This window comes from Rattus rattus, chromosome X, assembly GCF_011064425.1.
Source record: "Rattus rattus isolate New Zealand chromosome X, Rrattus_CSIRO_v1, whole genome shotgun sequence".
Classification (NCBI taxonomy): Eukaryota; Metazoa; Chordata; class Mammalia; order Rodentia; family Muridae; genus Rattus; species Rattus rattus.
In genome coordinates, this window is record NC_046172.1 from 104,419,172 (window position 1) to 104,442,434 (window position 23,263).

A 23,263-nucleotide genomic window follows, 5' to 3' on the forward strand; every position below is an offset into this window, starting at 1 on the left:
GTATTTAATGACTTTCTTGTAATCCTTCAGGTTTCTTCTTCCCAGTCAACTTATGAGATTCTCTTTCAAGCCCTGTGGAACATCAGTGTTCCCTGGGGCACCAAGCTTTCATTTTCTTTTCTCTCTTGTTCTAATATCTTGGTATCTCTTAAGGTAGGTATTTCCAATTATTCAGTACCAGATAAATAATACACGAAGTGTCTTTATATCTATCTCTCTTTCACCACGAATGTTTTTCTTTATATTGTCTTCTTTAAGAAAAACAAAGGGGTTGGGGATTTAGCTCAGTGGTAGAGCGCTTGCCTAGGAAGCGCAAGGCCCTGGGTTCGGTCCCCAGCTCCGAAAAAAAAAAAATTAAAAAAAAGAAAAACAAAGAGGATGGAATTTTGATGGTGTACAACATGATTGTCCCCCTCGAATTACTCAGTGTAGCTACTTAGCATACACATTATCGCACATAGTTATCGTTTTTGTGGAGATGGCTTGGCACGTTTGCGTTTTTCATGTATACAATGTGTTTTAAAATTTGTTGTATAATATTGCCAAATTTATTACTCCTATCTTACTCATAAAATTTTGTATACTGTCAACAACATATCTACAACCCTCTTTTCATTCATTGCATGCCTTGGTAACAACATTCCACCTTTACTTTTTTGATGCCACTCAATATTCCACATGAGTGAGTCCATGCAGAATGAATCTTTCTGAGTATTTCTTATTTTGTTTAGAAAAATATTCTCTAGGATCACTCATTTGTTGCAAATAATATAATTTCTTCTTTTTATGGCTGAATAGCACATCATTTTCTACACGTAACATCTTATCCATTCAGTTAGAATGGAACAAATATTTCTTTAACAAATCGATCTGATTTCTTCTAGTATATACACAGAAGTAGTGGAATTGGATGCCACTTTTCAGGGTTTTGAGGATCCTATACATCAATTTTCATAGTGGTTTTAGTAAATTACATTCCATTTAACAATGTGTAATAGTTCTTTTCCTCCCCTATATACTTAAAAGCACTTGTTTTCTCCAGTCTTTGATATTATAATCCTAATTGAGTAAGTATTAAGGATCTTCATCTTCCATCTCCAATATTTTTTCTTTCCTTTTTTAGTTTCAGTTCTTGCCTTTGTAGTAGCAACAATTTTGAGTGGTCGAAGTTCAAGCATTTTTCTCATAACATTTAAAATGCTATGAGAAGGCCCAAAGAAATATTTCTTCTTTAAATATTTGGTAGAGTTTAGCCATAAAGCTACCTTGTCTTGGACTTTGCTTTGATGGGAGACTACTAATAACACAGCCTTCATATTTGATATTGGTCTGTCAAGATATTCTATGACTCATAATTCAGTACTGGTAGGTCAAATTTATGAAGGAACTTATTCATTTCTTCTAGATTATTCAATTTATTGATACACAATTTTATAATAGTCTTTATGATCATCTTCAGTGTCCTTTTATGACTCCCTTCCATATATTACCTTGGTGTTATAAAAGCATCTCAACCTAATCTAATCCAGTTCTCCTATCACATATGTCAAATATGTTTTATCTTCTGTATACTTCTTACTTCCATTCCCTTTATTCCCAGTTTATGCTCTCACTATGATTCACATGCATGAACATTGTACTCTTCTATTTGTATTCATGACCTCAAATTTCATCTTGCTTGCTAAACCCAACTTTAGTAGGGTTATTAGGTGAGCTTTCTAAAGTGTAAATCTACTAAAGTAACTTTCTTTGATGCTGTTAACTAAAAACCTCGTAAATTCGCATTTGCTTTTGGACTATAATGTACCACCTTACCATGACTTACGGCTCTCGTGGATGTGTGGCTATTTTTCACCCTTAGCTAAAAACTCTTGTATATTTTATCAGGTACTCATATATATATTTGTCTTCTCTGATATACACATGTATTTACCCCTCTATAGAAGGAATAGAGCAGAAACTCAAATGGATAAGCTCACATTGCAAGATGCCACCTCTTAGTGTTAACTGCAAAAAATCTGATATTTGCTTGGTGATGTTAGTCCTTCCCATCCTGGAAAATTCATGTGAAAACGTAGTCCCATTTCTGAAGTATAAAATACTTTAGTATGTCATCTGTTTAAAATCAATTGCTCTAATATGGTTCATTATTATTCAGTTCAGAGAATGATAGCTTAGCAAACTTAAGTTGTGGTGTAGGTCTAAGAATATCCAATATCTCTCTCTGTCTCTGTCTCTCTGTCTCTCTCTCTCTCTCTCTCTCACACACACACACACACACACACACACACACACACGGAGAAATTGTTTGAAGTCATATATGTACTTTATTATTAATTATTTCTTTTTCTTTTTCTTTTTTTACACTCCGGATTTTATTCACCTCCCAGTCCACCCTCGGACTGTTCCACATCCCATACCTCCTCCCTGCTCCCCTGTCTCCATGAGGATGTCTCCACCTCACCCACCCCACCAGACCTCTAAACTCCCTGGAGCTTCCAGTACTTTGAGGGTTAGGTTCATCTTTTCTGACTGAACTCAGACCTGGAAGTCCTCTGCTTTATATGTGTTGGGGGCCTCCTCTCAGCTGGTATATACTGGTTGGTGACCCAGTGTCTGATAGATCTCTGGAGAAATATTTCAACTGAATTTGCCAATTGACTTTTGCCATGGTAAAGTTTCTTAATCCCATAAAATTTCAAAATTTCTAAACTACCTTCCTCTTTTCTTATGCCCTCTGTTGGGTACTTATCTATGTCACAGAATCCAATTTTAAGTTTCTCTGTAGCCTAAGCAAATACTCAGTAGGGTGAGTATGTATCCTTTGAGATGTGAAACAATTGCCACTTAACACGTACTTTCCACACATGTACCTAGCCAAACAAGGACCGAATATGCACAAAACAATAATAAATACATGAACAAAATTATTCTTAAAATCAGGTATTCTGGTTCAAATTAATAAATAAGTTCTATAAATAACCAGTTCACCAACAGTAATCAATCTTATGTAGAACTTCTAAGCATTATCATGGGTGTTTTGCATGCTATGCCTCATTTAGTTATAAATAAACCCTTATGGATGTATTATCCATATTTCTATTTTTTCAGATAAACTTAAGCAGATATGTCAATGAATTGGCTAGTATTAAAAGAGATTTTGGTAAATATGTAATATTAAAAATATTACTTGAGGGGTCATTTTATATTTTAATTTATGAGAAAGTTTCTCCACTTTTTATTTTTACATTAAAACAATATATGAGCTTCAATTTTTCTAAACTAGGACATTCTATGTCTCATTTAATTGCTTCCTTCTAGTGAGCCATCACAGTTTGGACCCACAAATTATGGGCAAAAGGAACACATCTATTTCTCCTTGACTCCATCATTTTCATCACTTTCTTATTCCACAATAATAGCCATAGAAATTAGAACAATTTGGGCAGGTATAAAGGAGGGAAATGAAAACTCTAAAATAAGGTGTTATTCAAAGTTTGCTGTAATAGAAATATGAAGCAGGTCTTTGACTCTGTTGAATAATTTTATTAATAAATACAATTCACAGAAACTGAATATTTTACTCTTTCCTAATTCTATATTGCTAATAGCTATCTGATTAACATTTCATATATGGCCCATAGAGTGTGTTATGACATCATTTATGGAATTTAAGGTTTTAATAGTTACAGTTTGGATATTCCCATCTCTTGAAGGTGGCATGAATCATTACTAATTTCATTGCAAAATCAAAAGGATCATCCTTGTCATTAACTGATGATACTGGGTCTGAATGCTAGAATTGTTTTCTGGATTTGTTTAATGCAGCAGCCCATTTGACCCCTGTTACAATGTATTCATGATTTTCTACTGCCTGTGAGTTTCTATTCTTGCTTATTGAAATTGCTGACTCTGTAGAAATTTGATCAAAACATCAAAGATTGCAGAGAAGCTGTGTTTTGTGCCCTTCGAGCCATTGATGGAGTACCTTAACCTCGCCTTCTCTTGATGTCTTGCATATGGTCATCTGTCTTCCTGACTACTACTTCATATAGCTTATTTGTAAATTCAAGCAAATGTGCTTCTGACTGGCACTGATACATCACTGATGCCAAAATATCAGAGAGGATGAAGCATAAGGACATATTTTTTGATTCAGATGGAAAATATTTCAGATTTATGAGGAAGTCCTGACAATAACCCTTCCATGATATTTTCATATAATCAGGAGCTCTCCATATCTCTCTTTACCAAATTTTATGACATCCGACTTATTCAAAGGAATTATTTTCTTGCTGACTTAAAAGGTTCAGTGGGTAGATGTAAGGCTATAGCTGCTTGGCTGAACACCTCAACTCTGGCTTTTCTCATACTCGATTTCTACTGCTTTCCAATGACCACTTACAGAGGCATTATGCACAGAACACCTATTGATGTCCCATTGATATTGATGTGATTTTCCCTGGTGGATTGAGAGCAACCCAGCATACAGTCATTAGTATGTAAAGGTTCTGTATAATGGATAATAGAGGAAAATGAAATAGCAGAAAGGAATTTGCACGGGAAACAGAAAGCAGTAATAGTTTCAGTGAAAGATATTCTTGTGTTATACAGCAAATGCAAAGGGGACTGAAAAAAAGACAACTCTTACAGGCCCCAAAAGAGTGGAGGGTGAAATGGTTTCATATTTTGAAGTATAATAGTGTTTTATTTCAACCATAGAAAGCCATTTAAAAATCATCTTATATAATATAGTTCTTATGTGGCATCTTTCACTTGAATGTGAATTTATGAATTCTTAAGTTACTTTCCTGAGATGGTCAGCAATAGGGCAGTAATAAGATAAATCCAGGAAGACAGCTTTTTTTTGTACTTGGTTTTGAACCTAAGGTCTCAAACATGCTAAGCAAGCATGCCACCATCGAGCTATATAACACCGAGCTTTAGGCAGATGTATTTCCTAATTTATCAAAGGTCAAGAAGCAAGTCACAATGTTCACTGTAAGAAAACTCCTTTTGAACCCATTCTCTGTACTAGATTAGCATTTTGGATGAAAAACATCACAGTAAATATTTTCAAAAGATACCTCTTAATGAATCAAACCACTTAACTCTACTTACCATTGTAAGATATAACATGGTATATCTAGTTTAATTTTAAAACAGCCAGGTCGATTTATTTAGTAAACTACAATGTTTACTTGTATGCTATAAAGGAAGTGCGGTCTAATGTTAAAAACATGCTTTATGGGTGTGCCCTGTCATTAAACATAAATAAACAATTAGCAATATGCTTAACTATTTGGACCCAATGAACAAAAATAATAAGTGAATATTAGAATTGTATTAATAGTTTACCATTATAAACTTCTTCTTAAAATATTTCCTGTTTCAAGTAGTTTGATTTTTATTCACTCATTTATTTCTCCTCATAATCCTTCTATAAGGGACTACTTAAAGCACATTTTACCCATGAGTAACTGAAGATCTGAACAGCTTAAATGATTCACTCATGGCAAGATGTATAGTAAGTAGCAGGAAATTTCAAATCTATGCTGATAACTATTGTAGTATGTTACCATCTGTCATGTTAAAATAATAGTCTATATAAATATCACTCTCTGAAATGACTACGAGCAACATGAAAACGATAAACCACTGAGTCTTACATTATATAATAAAATTTCTGACGTAAGTACCACATCTTATATAAATTTAAATAGAAATATAGACTTAAAGATAATGTGAACTTAAATTAACACACATTCATATCATCTAAATTTATTTGTATTAGGGGTATAATCTTATATGTAAAAACATTACTTCCATATACTAAAGTGAACAGAAACTAACATATAATGGCAGGTTGATTTTATAATTCAGCAAGAACATTTTGAAGGGTCTTTATGGTACTGGAACATCTCAGATTACTCATTTGTATCTTTTCTTTTTAACATTTATTTACTGTAGTTGTGTGTTTGTGTGTGGACACATATGCCATGTTATGCATGCGGAGGTCATAGGACAACTTGTAGGGTAAAGTTATCTCCTCCCACAAAATGGATTGAGGGCATTGAGCTCCGATGTCTCTTCATCCTAAGCCATCTTGCTGGTCCCTATTGTTTTATTGTAAATGAGTTCATGATTAAATCTACTGGAACTGCAATTCGTCCTTATCCTTTCATCTCATCAAAAGTATCTCTCATTACAGATCATTGTAAACTAAGTAAATATACGATGCAAGCATTGAGTGAAACATGATATATGAGAAATATTTGTGACATAATAATAGAATATAGATTGCTTGGGGGGAATCCAGTTCCCTTGCCATGGATTCATACTAAATCCTTGGTCATGGAGACCATCAGAGGGCATGTCTCTTTATTGCTGACATCATAGTAATAGTTCTTCAAAAGTAATCTGTTTGTTTGCTTACGTCCTCTTACTCTATAGCTCTTGGAGAAAGTGGATATGAGAAGTCTTGGATCTGTTAGCACTTTCAAAAAATAGGAACTAACCAAGCATGCTTTGTTATTTATAGTTACGAGAAATTTTAAGTCTTTTTTTATTCACTTTTCAGAATCATATTTGTTATATCTCAGTGAATAATTCTGCCTCAGTTGGGAAATGAAGTTTCAGGTTAAAACTGCAAAGAAGTTGCTAATGGCATATCTAGATAGATTTGTTTCATCAGGATATTCCATCTATTCTTGGAATAAGGCTTTCAAAAAGCATGTTTCTTAAAGTATTTACATTTTAAACTGGCAGAACCACTGAAGCACAGAAATTAATATTCAGTCAAAATAAAATGCCATCCAGAAAAATCCATACAATTTTCTATTAGGTGTGGGTGACTTTAATCAGAGTGACTGAAGAACATGTTTTCCCTGAAAAGACTATGTACAATTATAGTTCCAAGTTCATGAACCACACACTTTCCAACTTTCTGTGTGAAAATAAGGTGCATGTTTTGGTTTCTGTGAATCTTTGGGAAGATATTGTGCACGAAATTTTATGAAAGCACTCAAATAAGTATTTCTTTAATGAAATTGCTATCTTAAGATTCAATAGCCATATTACTGTGTATGTATAGTTTAAGAAGCTATTGCAGATTAGTACTTATGTCTTTTAATGAGAAAACCATAACAACTATTTAATTGAAACGAACACGGCTAACTACAGTAACCACAATCAATAAGAATGTGTTACTACTGCAAATATTTCTTCTCAAAGAGTGCTCCTTCCACACCAACAATAGTACTTAAGGTTAGGGATTAGAGAAAAAAAAAGCCTAACTAGAAATCCATTTGTTATTACAGCAGTTAGCTATGCTACAAATTTGTGCATCCCAGCATTGAGAGTGAATTCCTACCCCACTGCAAACAAAGCAAGCAGGTTCAAAAAGAAAACTGAGATATAGAATAAAGGGCTTACCAATTACATAGGCTAGTAACAAGGCCAAAGTCACTGTGATGGCAGTGGCACTCAAGGCTGTACACTTCCAGTTGCAGCATCTATACGGTTTGTTAAACGTGAAGGCAGGTCGGGAAAAGGTGCTTCGAGGCAGTGGCCTGGGAGGTGGTGAGTAGACAGTATTGGAAGTCAGAGGGTAGTTCTGACTGGCTGCACTGAAGATAGCAGAGGAACCAGATCCATGTTTGAACAGGAAATGCCTAATAGGAGAAAACAGAAAAAAAATTTCCTATAAATACCAGAGCAAATTGCTACAAAACCCACAAACACTACTGATTTCAAAAAACTGCCATGCTATGGACCAAAACGAGGCTAGACAAAATTTTCGTGTAATCCAGAGTTAGCTGAATTATCTTTGGTGTCTTTGCCATCTCTTTTGCCTCCTCCTCTGTGTCACCTTGTCCCCCTCACTCCCGCCTTTCCTTCCTTCTTTTCTTGCTGACAAGTAAATGTTGCTGTTACAGAGTTGATATTCATTCTGCTTTTCTCATTTCTTAATCATGATTCTGAAGAGGTGACTGCATTGTATCATCATATTTTGCTAATTAGAACATTCTAGATATCAGTGTATCTTTGCTGAGATTTCATAAATGCAATCACTCAAGCAACCCACGCCCTATCCAAATATAGAACAGTTCCATAACTCCTGGAATTCTAACTTATTTTTTTCAAAGCAAATTTCTACCTCCACTCCCAGAGACAAATTCAATGCTACAGTTTATCACCATACATTCATTATGCCTGCTGTAGAAGAACTTCATGCAAGTGGACTAGTGGTGCTATTATATTATATTCCTACAGAATGATCACAGGTTGCTCATGATTATTATTATAACTGGATCTCTCATAAACAATAGTGATACATTCATAAATAAGGACTTAAGAAAGACAGATCTATGTGTTTTGTTCCATAATCTACCCTTAGTAGGTGCTTCGTGCCATGCATTCTATTATGTATTCATTACTGTATACATTCTTTATGTGTGGGAAACAAGCTATGCTATCTTCCTCACTGAACATTTAAGAATGAGAAGGCAAACATAGATTAAACAACTTGTTCAAATTCACTCGCCACACAAGTGACAGAGCTAGAATCAGCATACAGGGCATCCAAGCTTCAAAGTCCTGAATCTTAAGCACTCTACTGTGCCCTCTATGGCAGTAAAATGCATTGCTAAACAAAGCACATTCTGGTGCTGAATTTTAATGGATGGTATAAAACCTCTCAGTAAGGGAAAAGTCAACATCACCTTGCAACATATGCCCAAATGCATAAGATTCATTTCCAGCTTCCACATTGGAAGGAAAAGAAACATGTTCATTTAAAGAAAAGAACCCCAACAGCTCTAAATGCCTTTTGAGGAAAAATGTTGACAATAGGGAATTTTGCTTGAGTATCATGGAGGCTAACTGTTTTCTAAAAGGCTGGGTTCTGAATGATATTGAGATCCCTGTGTCTTTCTGGAGGGCAACTTAACACCATATACCAAGATATTTTAAATATATATTTGCTTATGTAATAATTATGGTCGTAGGAGTTTTTCCTCAGGAAATGATGTTTGTGACAATTTATTCAAAAACTCATTCATTACAGTGATATTTATAATAACCAAAATAACCTACTCATATCTCTAATAATTGGTATTTCATTAAGTAATTTTAAAAGTACATGATTCACAGGCATTACAAATTGTGCTGTAAACATACTTAATCACTAAGAAAAGCATTTACATATAGGATTAAGGGAAAGAAGCCAGGCCTCAAAACAAAAAATATAATTTTTTTAAATAGAAAGGCATGATATTTGTAGATAAAACAGTAACTTTAGAAAGTATGGGTATTTTATTAATGAAAAATGTTCTTGATCTCATATCAGATTTATAACTAAAATTAAAAAGTTGGTATTTGGTAAACTTTCTAGTCTCTTCTTTATCTAGAATGGTCAGGTCCCAAGTTAGTTTTTGTAAGTGTATTATTTTGGTCTTTGTATGTGTTTAAGGTTGATATTATTATCTTATTCTACAGATGATAAAACTTGAGCACAAGTGATAACTGATAATTTTATAACACTAATATAAAGTATTATACCACTTTATTTTCATAACAAGCTTGTCACAATGTTCATGTCCCTTTTACAGATGAGAAAACAAAACAAAGAGAAGCAGAAACTAGGTCCATGGTTCCATTACCAATCATTAGTGATGCACAATTTTGTACTCTGGAGCTATTTCTATCAGATGATAAGTGTACTAGCTTTATGCAGCTCCTGAAAACATTAAAATTTTAATGTTAGTCTGTTAAAGTACAGAAAATGCACATTATTTTGCTGATTTTTTTTTGCTGAATTGGGCATGTAGACTTTAAACAGAACTTTATTTTTTCATTTTTTACTTTTCCCTTTGGCATTTTAATAGGAAGAATGTGAGAATGACACCTATAGATTTAGAAAATTGCAAGGAATTTCCTTATAAATCATCTAGTAGTCCAATGTCCTCCTTTGTCAATGAGAATAACTGGGACCTAAAGAATAAAAGTGACTTAAGTAACAGCCAGTTAATATTGTGGATAAAACTTATCAGATATTTCCTACTTAGTCTACTTCTATTGTCTGATGTTAGCAGTGACCCTAATCCTCACTAGAAAAGAATCATGGTCTAATAACCTATATTAACTGACACAATAAAGAAACACTATCTGTTCAAAGCATTTTACAGACTGTATGTGTATTCTTTTCTATGTCTTTGTGCTGCTTTGTTCTTTTGTTAACTTGACTCAAGCTGACATTATCTGGAAAGAAGGCTCCCCAGTTAAGGGACGCCTCCATCAGACTGGCCAATAGACAAGTCTATGGGATATTTTGACTGACGGATGTGGGAGTGCCTAGTCCACTCTGCACAGGTGGTCCTAGGTGGTATCAGAAAGCATGGTGGATGAAGCAGTAACTGTTTTCCATCAGGGCTTCCACTTTGAGTTCTCCCTCAGATCCTATCTTGAGCTCCCTCACTGATAAAAGTATAAGGTGAAAGTTGCAATTGGTCATGGTGTTTTTTTTAGCACAACAACAGAAACCCTAGTTAAGACAAAAATTCATACCAAGCTGGGAGTTATTGCCGTGACAGATATAATCATGTGTTTTGAGGAGGATTGTGGTAGCATTTGAACCTTAGGCTGGAAAAGACATTGGATACTCAGAGCTCAGGGGATTCTTGACTGTAGGTTCTTGGAAGGGAAAATTTTTGAGCAACTCTGATAACATAGGCCTGTCTCATAGGGTTACAGAGGGAAGAATATAGTCTTTCAGGACTTTTAATGCGCTATTTTCAATTAATACTATGTGAATCTGGTCTGCTTGAGCTGAAGTACTGGCTGTGATTAACAAGAAACTACAACCATTAGAGTGAAAACTGTGTTTTGCTGGAACAATTGATGCTTGTCAGCTGGATCATAAGCCTGTGCTGTGACTAAGACACCAGCACCATTTCTCTGTGCAGCGTTTCCCCAGGGTCAGCAAATGGTGGCTGTAGTCTAGAGTTGGCCAAAGCAGTACCCCGTGCTGGAAGCTTCTTCTGGTAATGAGTACATTTCCTAGAGCGTACTGGTTTTGAAGGCATGAAAGGGTAATAGAGGGCAGCTGGGGCTTGGCACTGAGAGGCCATTGGTGAAGGTGAAGTCTCGGTTTTCATGAAGACCCCAGCATATTGGAAATGCCAATATCATGGGATGACTGCCAAGGGCAGTGTGGAGCAGAGCTGGCCTGAGCCTCCAACAAGCTGTGTGAACTGCCAACAACAGAATGGAGAAATGAATCCTCTTGGGGCCCGGAAGATCATGATTCCCTGATATATGACCCTCAACTTTACACTATTGGACTTTGGTTTTGCCCTAGTTAACAAACCCCACACACACACACACACACTGAAATGAGGAAGTGTTTAACTTGGATTTTGATTTTATAGGAGCTCACACTTGAGAGACTTTAAACTTGTAGAGAAAGTTTGGGGATTTAGAGGGACTGGATATTTTAAGATATTTGGATATTTTAAAGAGTCTGAATTTTTTAAGGACTGTGGGGCTTTAGAACGTTTTAGACTGTGATATTGATATTAATATGAGGTCTTAGAGATTAATAAGGAAAGAAAGACCATGGATTAATAAGCAGCATGTGTCATGTTTCTGTGTCAGGTTGACAAGGGGTCAATTTTGCTGTTCTATTTATTTTCACCACGATACAAGATATAGTCAAGATACATAGAAGAGGGAAGCACAATTGATAGAATGTCCTCATAAGGCTGACCTAGCTGCAAGTCTATATAGAAATTTCATAATTAATGATGGATGTAGGAGTTACCAGACCATTGTGGGCAGTACCAACCCTGGGCTGGTAGTCTTAGAAGCTATAAGAAAGCAGGATGTCTCTTACCTCTCAAATCTCTGGTATATTCTAGAGGATCCCACAACCTCCTACCTCCCAGGACTCGAAGTGAGAACTTAGATGAAATGTCCTATGGTGGGAAGAGGGAACTTGTAGAGCCCACCTCCAGTAGAAAGACAGGGCATCAAGTGGAGGGATGGGGTTGCCGTCCCACAGTCAAAACCTCTGACCCAGAATTGTTCTTGTCTGAAAGAACTGCAGGACCAAAATGGAAAAGACCCTGAAGAAAAGGAGGTCCAATGACAGGCACAAAGTGGGATCCAGCTCACGGGGAGTTCCCAAGGTCTGACACCATTACTATGCTATGGTTTGCTTTCAAACAGGGGTCTATCATGACTACCCTCCAAAAGGCCCAAAAAGCAGCTGAAAGAGTCCAGTGCAGATATTTACACCCAACCAATGGACAGAACTGGTGACCCTTCTGGTTGAATTTGGGAAGCTGGAAGAAGCAGAGGAGGAGGGTGACCCTATGAGAAGACCAGCAGTCGCAACTAACCTGCACTGCTGGGATCTCTCAGACACTGGATCACCAACCTGGCAGCATACACCAGCTGATATGAGCCCCCCAACACATAAATAACAGAGGACATCCAAGTCTGGACTCAGTCAAAGAAGATGTATCTAACCCTCAGGAGACTTGGGGCCCCTGGTTGTGGGGAGGTGTGGTGGAGTTGGGGGAGAGTGATGTGGAACAGTCAAAGGGCAGACTGGGATGGGGATAAAGTCTGGAGTGTAGAAAGGATTAATAAATAAATTTTAAAAAAGAAAGCAAGATGTGCAAGCCATGGTGAGCAAGCTAGTGAGGAGCTCTGGCTTCTGCTTTAGTGCTTGCCCTGACTTCTCTGAATAATGGACTGTGAGGTGGAAGTATAAAATGAAATAAACCCTCTTATCTCCAAGTTGCTTCTTGGTAATAGCGTTTTAGCACAACAATAGAAACTCCACCTAGGACACTTATGATCATTTCTGGTCTACTTGCAGGACAATCACACTATTTTCTGAGCCGTCTCCTGAGTCTCCTTTCGTATGCTCTGTGTCCTTATAGCTTCTTTTAAAGACCGATTAACTAGTGTGGAAGAGTGGGCAAACGTCACAGGACAAGCTACCCTCAGGAGATAAAAGAGGTATTACTGTTTCTAAAAGGCATCTAATTTATCTCAACAATGGAAGAATGGAGACATAGTATATAAATAGCAATAAGAGAAATATATATTTTATTGGATAAGTGACCCATACCATTGTGTTAGTTTCATGTGATTGTACTTCCTTTGTTAGGTTTTTGAATAAAATGTGACTTAAAGATGCAGATCTCCTCAATGCCTGGAGACCTCTCCCAGCCAGAATTTTTGTCATTGGTCATTGAATTTACTAATGAATAAAAAAATTAGCAATTCATGAGTAATACAGTAATGTAGTCTTCCAAGCATCCCACCTCTACCCTCTGACTATTTTGAAGTGATAAAGTGTCACAGACATATAACTAATCCCAGAGAGTATCTTTCTTATATACTTTTATGAGCTAAAGGGAAAACCCAGGAGTACCGACCCTTTTACCTAATGTTTGAAGATAAAAATGCTTCAATCTTTTGCATATTTATGAAGAACAACAATCGGATTTTCAAGACAATGTAAGTGGCCCAATATGTTAGATATTGATTTAGTTTGGTATATCATTAAGAGGTAGAAGAAAGAGAGAGACTTGTTGGCTATTATGGTGGCAATTACAAGCAATAATCAATATCCCCGAGCACTGTAATTTCATCTGATGTACGCCAAAGAATTTTCAAATGCAGTTTCATAAGTAAAATATTACATCTTAATGAATAAATTCAACAGTCACAGCAGAGCAGCATTTAAACTAATTCATGTTTGAGTGGAATCCAAATCACCAGTCCTCAGTGAGAGTAGATAATAAAATAAGTTTGTATACTAAGGTTCTTGTTTTCTTATTAAGAAGCCCAGACTAAGAGTCTGTGCTAAAAGTGATCTATACTGTGATATGTATCCTGAGAAAGAGCAATATAAATGGTGTGTATTGTCATTAGCTTTGCAGGTCATTGTGGAAAGTGAAACTGGTACCTAATGTGTTTTCATAGTCCTTGAAAAAACGCAGGAGCATAAAGACAAATGCACAGAGCTAGACTTCAGCTATGTGCTCATAAAATCAGATCATCTGTCTACACACATTGCTTCTTCCCTCAGGACCTGAGGATATACTAAAATGTTGTTATCAATTTCATACAACTGGGTTTCTTTTCTGTCACAGAGCAAATGATGAAAATGCAGTTCAAGAGTTTATGTGTAAGTACTGCTTCTTTTTGCATCTGTTTTAATATTCATGTTCAAATTTTAAAAGGGAAAGTAAGATATTACCAAAGGAAATGGGCACATAAGGAAATTGGAAAAAAATCTTCAAGACTGATGAGACCAAGCAGTGGTAAATGGGAGTATCATAAATGCTCCTGTGTGGATTTTAAAATCATCTATAAAAGGGTGAAAATGAACTCTCTCTTTTAAGCCCTCATACTACATAATTCTGAAGGTATCTGTTAGCATTAAATAATGTGATTTAATATGGCACTTAAAATTCTACAGGAAATAGGCAGAAATCTACAGCTTTTTAACAACAGATACATAAATAACCAATAGTTTTTTCTCTTTTAGATCTTGTAAACATTGTTATGAGACACATCTAAGCCTGTATTACTGTAGCTATAAGCATTTGAATCACTTCTTATACCCAGAGAAAGAGGTTCACCTTGCTTCTAGTGAGAGTGAAGTTGATTTAAAAAATTATGAGTAAATACAATTAAATTACAATTAGATGGGATAGTGAAATTCAGTTTCCTGTTTTTGAGGTTATTAAATGTAGTTTGGCAACACAAATCTAAATAACATGACACAAATTTGACATCTTAAACTTTTTAAATTATGTTGTATATTAGTGTTACATACTTTGTGAGAAGTCTCTAAAATCACTTTCCTCTAAAATCTGAAACACTATTTGCCAGTTAAACAACTCTTTCCCCAACAGCCACCATTGCCCTGTTCATTTCTATGATTTTGACTACCATTGAGGAAGTATATAGTATTTATATTTTCATAACTGGATCATTTAACTTAACATGACTTCTTTAAAATTTATTCATTTTGCAGCATGGGACAGCATGTCCTTCTTTTCAAGACAAAATGATGTTCCACTGCATGTGTAAATCACATTTTCTTTATCTGATCACTCCCTTATCAATACTTAGGGTACGTCTATCTCTTAGATATTTGGAATAGTGCTTCTGTGAAAACAAGAAAACTAGCATCTCTTTAATGTCTAGTTTTAGTTGACTTGGATACACACTGAAAAGAAGCATTATGGGATCATACGGTACTTATATTTTTATTTTTCTGAGAAACTTCCATGTCATTTTTCCATAGAAGCTTATTTTTTAAGTCTCATTAACAGTGTACAAAGTTTTCAATTTTTCACATTTATTATTATCTCTTCAATGTTTATTATCATGGTGTATTTTTAGGTGTACTTATTTTACCTTTTTTTGTGTTTGTTTTGCCTATATGTGTGTACAGGCACCATGCACAGTACCTGGTGTTTGCAGAGGTCAAAAGAGCACTTCTGAGCTCCTAGAACTAGAGTTACAGATGGGTGTGAGCTGCCTCTTAGGGGTTTTGGTTCCCTGGAGGAGTAGCCAGTGTGCTTAACTACTGAACCATTTTTCTAGTCCTTAGGCTTCTGTTTTGATAATAGTCTTATTAATGTGGTTTTACTTGTATTTCTGTGATTGTATACCTTTTCATATCCTTTTCTGGCTTTTGTTAACCATCTTCAGAGAAATATGTATTCAGTCTAACGGTTCAAAAATATATATAAAAATAAGAGAAAACAGTAATTTGTGTTAGCTCTGTTTTCTTCTCTGCTGAGAAAATATCTAGGTCTGATTGTGGGAAGGTGTTTCTGTCTCAAAATTCTGTTTTCCATTATCCAATTTAAAATACATACCCATAAAAGGTAATTACATAAATTTCTCTTCAGCTCATTAGTATTATCAGTTTTAAGATGAAGTGTGGTAAACAATTGTATTCCTTTACTAATAGTTACATAGAGGAATATTCCGTTTTTGTTTCTTATTCTTAATTCCAAATATTCAGATAACCTCTGTCCATATGTCCCATGTAAACTTCATATGTCAAATATTGGTAAAACTTCTGTTCTTGTGTCATTGTTATTTTAAGTAGTTCTTACCAATGTTTCTGTATACCTATTGAAGTCTTAATTTTATGACATTTAAATCTGAGCTAAATAATCTATTCTCAAATAGCAATATTCTATGATCTTCATTAGTATTGTGGTCTTTTTCAGATGAGTTGTTTGTTAAGAAGAATGTTAATATTTCTCTGATAAGATATCAGTTGAACACAGTAAGCACATTCCAGGATTAAGGTCTCTTATGTCAGACATTAACATACTGGTTTGCAGGATGCCTTTGCTCCTTTTACAATGTTTCCTTGTGTTTATCAGAAACCACAGAGAAGCTTTACCTATGATACACCAACGCTATGGCTGTCTAAACAAGACCTGAACACGGACAGCATCAGTAGACATGATAAAGTAGAAGGGAAAATCTTACAGGGTCTAAACTCTAGACAAAGGACTACAGAAAACAAAGGAAGGCAGAAAGCAGGAGAATTCCTTCCCCCAGAGAAGTATAATTTGCCCACTAATTGGATATCAACTGGTCATCTGTGAATTGATATATATATATATATATATATATATATATATATATATATCACAAATTGGCAAAGCAGACTGTATTTATGTATTAAGGTGTACACACACAAAAACACACATGTAGCAATTATAGTAATAATTTAAAAAGATGCTATTTATTCAAGAGAGAATAGGAGACACAAAAGGAGGATTGTTGGACAAAACATTGCGAGTCTGAGGTCCACATCATAAAAAAAAAAAGGAGGATTAGAAAAGAAAGGAGCAGAGGTAATGATGTAATTATATTTTAACTAAAAATATGAAAATAATGCCTCTCCTGCTCACTGTAGGATGAAGCGTAAAGGACTTCTAAAGTAAATGTAAGCCATTATCTTTGGTTTTATCAAATTGCGTAATGAGTAAATGTTTTTTTGTATAATATAAACCAACAGGATAAAATGATTCAAGCAGGAGAGAACTACTCTCTTGCAAAATTGTCCTAAATGTTTCCATGTGTATTTTTATAGGCATATGTGCATGCATACACACACACACACACACACACACACACACACACACACACATTAAATAGATAGATGTAATAAAAAAGAAAAAAGTTCATTCATGTCTATAATTCTTGTGAGATAGTTTACAATGAAGTTGAATATTATCTATAAATGCTAACATTTTTAAATACTCAATAATAATAGCAAGGCAGAGGACACTTAATGAAAATTTCATTAGATGCTAGATATTTGGGTATATTGCTTTATAATTTTTTCATTACATTCTCACAATCCCAATAATATAGGTGAAAACTACGTTTTGTGACCAAAGACCAGATACTAAGTCTACAAATTTCCTAAGATCAAATCACTGGTAAATTACTGACTTGAATATTAACTTCAGTTTGGTTGAGTACTACAAAATGAGCAAGATGAGAGTAGGTATGTCTTTGTTTTACATTGTACTCCATTTTTACAATCTGAAAAGATCATGCAACAAAAATATGTGTTCAATGATTATAATGCACGAGTCATGAAACTCAATGATTGTGGATATATTAGCTCTCAATATAACTCATCATGCTAACCTTTGAGAGTTGTTTGCAGGATATTCTGCTCATAGTCACCTTTCCTACAGCCTCCCTTAGCCAAGTCCTATTTCCTACTCACTCAGCTTTGGGTCGTCAATTTGATTAAGCCAATCTAGCACAGTTCGCACTGCTCACAGATTTTTGGATGCGTGACCTTCCTCTGAAGCATGGCCATCACACTACAAGCTAAGTTCTTTAATGTTTTATTTAAAATAATACTTTTCATACAATATATTCTTATCATTGTTTCCCCTGCTCCCAAATCCTCTCAGAACTTCCTTACTTCCCCACCCACTCAAAATCACACCCTTTCTTTATTTCTCTCATTAGAAAACAAAACAAAGAACCAAATGAACAGATCAGAATAGGACAAAATAAACAGAATAATAAAATCTAAAGAAAAGTTTGAGAACCACACACATGCATGTATATACATACACACACACCATAAAAACACAAAATTAAAAATATAGTATACATTTAAAAGCTCTATAAAGTTAAAAATAAAATCATAGAAAAAAGCATTATGAGGAAAAAAAACCTTCCCAAAAAATACGCTGAGTTTGTTTTGTGTCTGCCATCTACTGCTGGCATGGGGCTGCCATTAAATTTGGTTTCTATACTAGAATGAGACTCCATTGGATGAAAGTAATTTTCCTTTGGAGCAATTAATTGGTGATAGTTTCTGGGCTAGTGATGAGGGTTTGTGTCAGAGCTGGAACCCCATCTAGCTTTGATCTGTGCAGGTGTTATACATGTTGCCACAGTGTCCGTGAATTCATGTGTGTGTGTGTGTGTGTGTGTGTGTGTGTGTGTGTGTGTGTATGTGTGTGTGTGTGTGTTTGTGTGGTGTGTGTGTGTGTTTGTGTGTGTGGATGTGTGTGTGTGTGTGTGTGTGTGTGTGTGTGTGTGTGTGTGTGTGTGTGTGTGTGTGTGTGTGTATGCCCTGATGTTTTTACAAGGCATTGTTTCCTTGGTGTTCTCCATCCCTACTGGCTCCTAAATTTTTCTGCCTCCTTTTCTGCTGTGCTCCCTAAACTAGAAGGGGGAGAGATTTGATGGAGACAGCCCATTTAGGACCAAATGTTCGAAGGTCTCTCACTCTCTGTACATTATACAGTTTTGAGTCTCTGAATTGTTCCCATCTACTGCAGGAGGACTCTTCTATCATGATGGCCGAGTGAGACATCAATCATATTAACTAATTCTTCTTCTCCCAGAAGCTATCAATTTCCAAGTGCTCCTTAGCTAAGAGTTGCATTTTGTGTTCTCCTCCCTTCTCTATGCTGGGATTTTGTCTGTTATGACATTGTACATGTGATGTGCATGTTGTCACAGCTTCTGTGATTTCATATGTGTGGACTTCCTGTATGACCAGCAAACACAGTTTCCTTGAAGTCACTCCCTACCTCTGGTTCTTCCAATTTTCTATTCTCTTCTTCAATGATGTCTGAGCACTGGGAGGACACCGGTGTTAGAGATGTCTCATTTGAAGTTGAACATTCTATAGTCTCTTATTCTTTGTACCTTCGCCAGCTGTAGTTTCTATGTTAAACACAATCTACTTCAAAAAGAGATCTGGTTTATCCGTGCAGGGAACACATGTCATAGGCCCAATGAGACAATCTATTATTACTCTGCTATATGGGCATAATATTGAAATAACTTCTAAAGATTTACTATTACACCCATAGATTAGTGCATTACTCAACCCTTGTCAGGCAATGTAATCTTAATTCACATGGTCATTGGTTATTTCTCATTTCAAGAATGAGTGTTTATGTATGCAAAGTACCTAACTGAACTTTTGAATGGAAATATTTCTATCAAGTCAAAATTATTGAAAACAGAAAATTATATCAAGAAGGTTGTACATATTGACAACTATTAGAAAAGTGAAGTTATTGTCTTGTCTTTATTTAGAATGTGAAGCATGCTTGACTTTCCATATAAATCAAGCATTTCTGATACAGCATACTTAAATGTCAGATGGGACTGTGGTGCTGGTATAGACAGAAAACAAAAATTCTGAAAATTTTATAAAACTTAATCAAGTTGCTTTAGTAGATCCTCAAACATATCAAATAAATGTGTATAAATCATAATACTGATTTTTAAGTAAATGTCTCATCCTTTAAGTTATACCTATGCTTTGTATATCTAATTTTTAACGTAAAACAATGTTAAGGGACTGGAGAGATTGCGCAATGATTATGGGTTCTTGTTCTTACAGAGGTTCCCAGAACCTACATGGTGGCTTATAATGGCCAGGAAGTATAGTTCCAAGGTACCCAATGCTGTCTTCTGACCTCCATGGGTACCAGGAATGTGTGTGGTGCCCAAATAAACATGTAGGAAGAACATTGATATACATAAAATCAAATATATTAAAAGCTATACTAGTTGAAAGGTAAATATGAAATTATTATTTTCTATTAATACAAATGTTGGATGAAAAAGCTCAGGTCAATAGAAAAAATTGTTTTAGATTAGTAAGTTTAGTAGATTTGAATGAGCTATATTTAATAGTAAGTTTGGCCTTGAGGCATGAATTAGAAGTTTTAATCATGTCAAATTTGATAAAAATTAGAAAGTGCTTCGTAAGCAAGTTTATCGACATTCATTGCAATTTATACATCTTTCTCATGAAGGAAAAATTAAGGACTACTCAATGGTTTTCAGTAGTTCATTCCCCAGCAGAGAATGTCTGAAACAGAAATGAGCATGCAGCCATGGAAAGTGTGAGTACACCTTTCACATTAAATCCAATTCCACATATTTTTTGGTACTTGCAAAAATTGTCTTAGTTTTATAAATAAGCTTTTGCATTCATATTCAGCTTCTTGAGTTTTTGCTTGTTTATTTGATTCCTTCCTTCATTCCTTTTTACTCACATTCTTCAACCAAACTACCCATACCCTCTTATTTTCACTCCAAAGATATCAGATTCAGAAGTAAACATGGAAATCTTCATAGTAATTGTGTTCTAGTGATTGGATTTGTCAGAATTTCTCTTCATGGTTATCTGTGGTTTGTGCATTTTTAAAATGAAGGTGTGCTACTTTTTATTTGACTCTTCATGATCAATCCATTGAGAAACTCTCAGCTGTACCATTGTCATTGCCCCCAAGGACCTCTGTTTCTGGACATTCTACATCTGGTGTGCACCTTACCAAATATGTCACTTGTGTAGGCTTCTGCATCTTTTAAATAATTTTAGGAAAGAAAAGTATCAGAAGAGCTGACATCCACAAAAGCAGTATTGGGCTTATGCAAGGCAGAAGAGAATGAAGAGTGAATATGGACAGAATGAAGAGTGTAGGTGAAGAGAAAAAAATCTTATATGTAAGGATGGTGGGTAGGCAGACAGATAGACAGAAAAAATGGTTACATTTTCAAAGGGGGGTGGATTTGTTTGTTGCTTCAAGACTCTGGCCTCATTTGTTATAAATCTAATATAAGGAGTCAAAAACAATACACTATAATCTTCCATCTTCTGAATTCCCAGGACATGGACCAATTAGACAGTGCAAAATATGTATATATCGAAAGTACTAAAATATACTCCTTTTGCTTAGGGCCCTCATAGAGAAATGAGAGGAGTGACAAGGTAATTAGAGATAAATATTGAATAAGGAATTGCGCTGTAAAAAGGAAATCTTGGGGAGGTTCAGAGCTAAATCATACAGTTAGATGGTATCCAATGTGAGTCACACTGTACATTGGAGACACCTAAATACTCCAAAATGAGCTGTGCAAATGGAGAAAGTAAAGGAGGGAAGACTCAGAAGACTTGTGTAAAGAGTGAGAACAGATTCTGCCTCACAGATACTGAACATAGGCTTGCTAACAATGACAGATAAGTATTTCTTAGATGACGTTAGATCTGTTTTCAACTGTGCGATAGATTTTGTCATAGGAAGGAGCATATGGCAATGTTTAGAGAACATTTTCTGGTCCCACAATTGGGGGGATGATGTTTCTTGTCACTGACATGCAGTAGGAGAGGCTGCTAAACACCCTGGTGAGGTGTCTCTTTAAGATGTACCCATCAATGATTTATCCACCTTAAAATGTCAATGACAGTGTTGAAATAACATGGTCTAAAGCTATTCATTTAATGGGAACATGCAGTTTTCAGTATCACCAACTCTATGAGAGGGAATTAGGCACTCTTGAAAATTTTCCAGGGAAATATTTTCTTGTCAGAAATCATGGTTTTACCCTCGTCTGTAAGCTCACAGTTATTATGACTTGAGGCTATTTTCACTTGTGATTTCTCTATTATCCAAACAAATGCCCCAAACTTTAGGGCCAGAGCACATATACAATTATATACAACTCATTCATAATAGCCCTAAATATTTACCCTTGCTGACCAAACAAAGGAAATCTTTGTATGTTATGGAGAATTGAAGACTTTTAGTACTTCAATTTTTAAAAATTGCTTTTCAAATTGTAGCTTTCATGAACTTGTCACAAAGCATAAATCCAAATCTTCAACTGCTGATTAAAATATGTGGAATATATAATAATCACATCAATTGAAACAACATTAACTTCCCCCACAATTTGAAAACCTATGAAACAGCTAAATGGGACTCTGTGCTGTGATTTAAAACTCAGTAAGTACAATCCCCCTGGAGCATAGGAGAATTTTTGAAATATCAGGCCTTTCCTCTGAAATTGTCCATACTTGCTGTGTGAACTTTAGAACATAAAGAGAGGCACTGGTTCACATTTACCACTCCAATACAGCACAGGGACACAGAGAAGACAAGATCAGGTCAACATCAGGAGTACAAGGATTCCATGCAGTGCTATGACCTATATGATAAATAGAATGGGAAACCTGTACTTCTTTTCTCTATGCATAATTGTCAACATTTAAGGAAAACTCCCACCAAAGATTCATGAGATGCAGCATATAAATGGCTGGTTGGGATGTAAATGTAACTCAGACTATATTAAATACTGTTCTATTTCCTTCATAATTGGACAGAAAATAAAAATACAAGGAAAGAGATTGAAATTCAGCTTCAGCCTCAAAGTATGGTCCTATGGGAGACAAGTGTTTATATGAAGTGCTTTAAATCCTATGTCCATGAAAAGTTTTGTGTTTTAAAACATGCATGCGCACACACACACACACACACACACACAGACAGACAAACAGACAGACAGAAACAGAGAGAGACAGAGAGAGAGGCAGAGAGACAGAGAGACAGAGAGTAATTAAAATTATCAACCAAATTTTATTGTTTATTATAGTGTCAGTGAGATCATCATTTAGGCTAGAAATGACTTAGGAGTGCTTACTTAACCATACCTGATTGTCCTCCCCACTCTGTCCTGACAGATCGGCATGTTTAGCTTCTTCATCATTTCTTCTTACATATTAGAGATTCTGAAAGTAGCTCAATATTCCAACTTAAATTTATTTCTCATATATAGGAATGTCACATAGAATTACCCATCTTACAATTAATTATAACTCAACTTGCTGGAAAACTTAAATTATCAGAATTCTTCAATGGAGGAG

At 35.4% G+C, this 23,263-nt stretch overlaps 1 protein-coding gene across 1 annotated transcript in view; it reads right to left on the bottom strand.

Annotated features, from left to right (window-relative positions):
- Positions 1-23,263, bottom strand: part of LOC116888128 (teneurin-1-like) — a 371,275-nt gene that overhangs the window by 73,467 nt on the left and 274,545 nt on the right. The window contains exon 6 of the mRNA XM_032889474.1: positions 7,435-7,673. Within this exon, the coding sequence (XP_032745365.1) occupies positions 7,435-7,673 (239 nt within the window). The remainder of the gene's footprint in view (positions 1-7,434; positions 7,674-23,263) is intronic.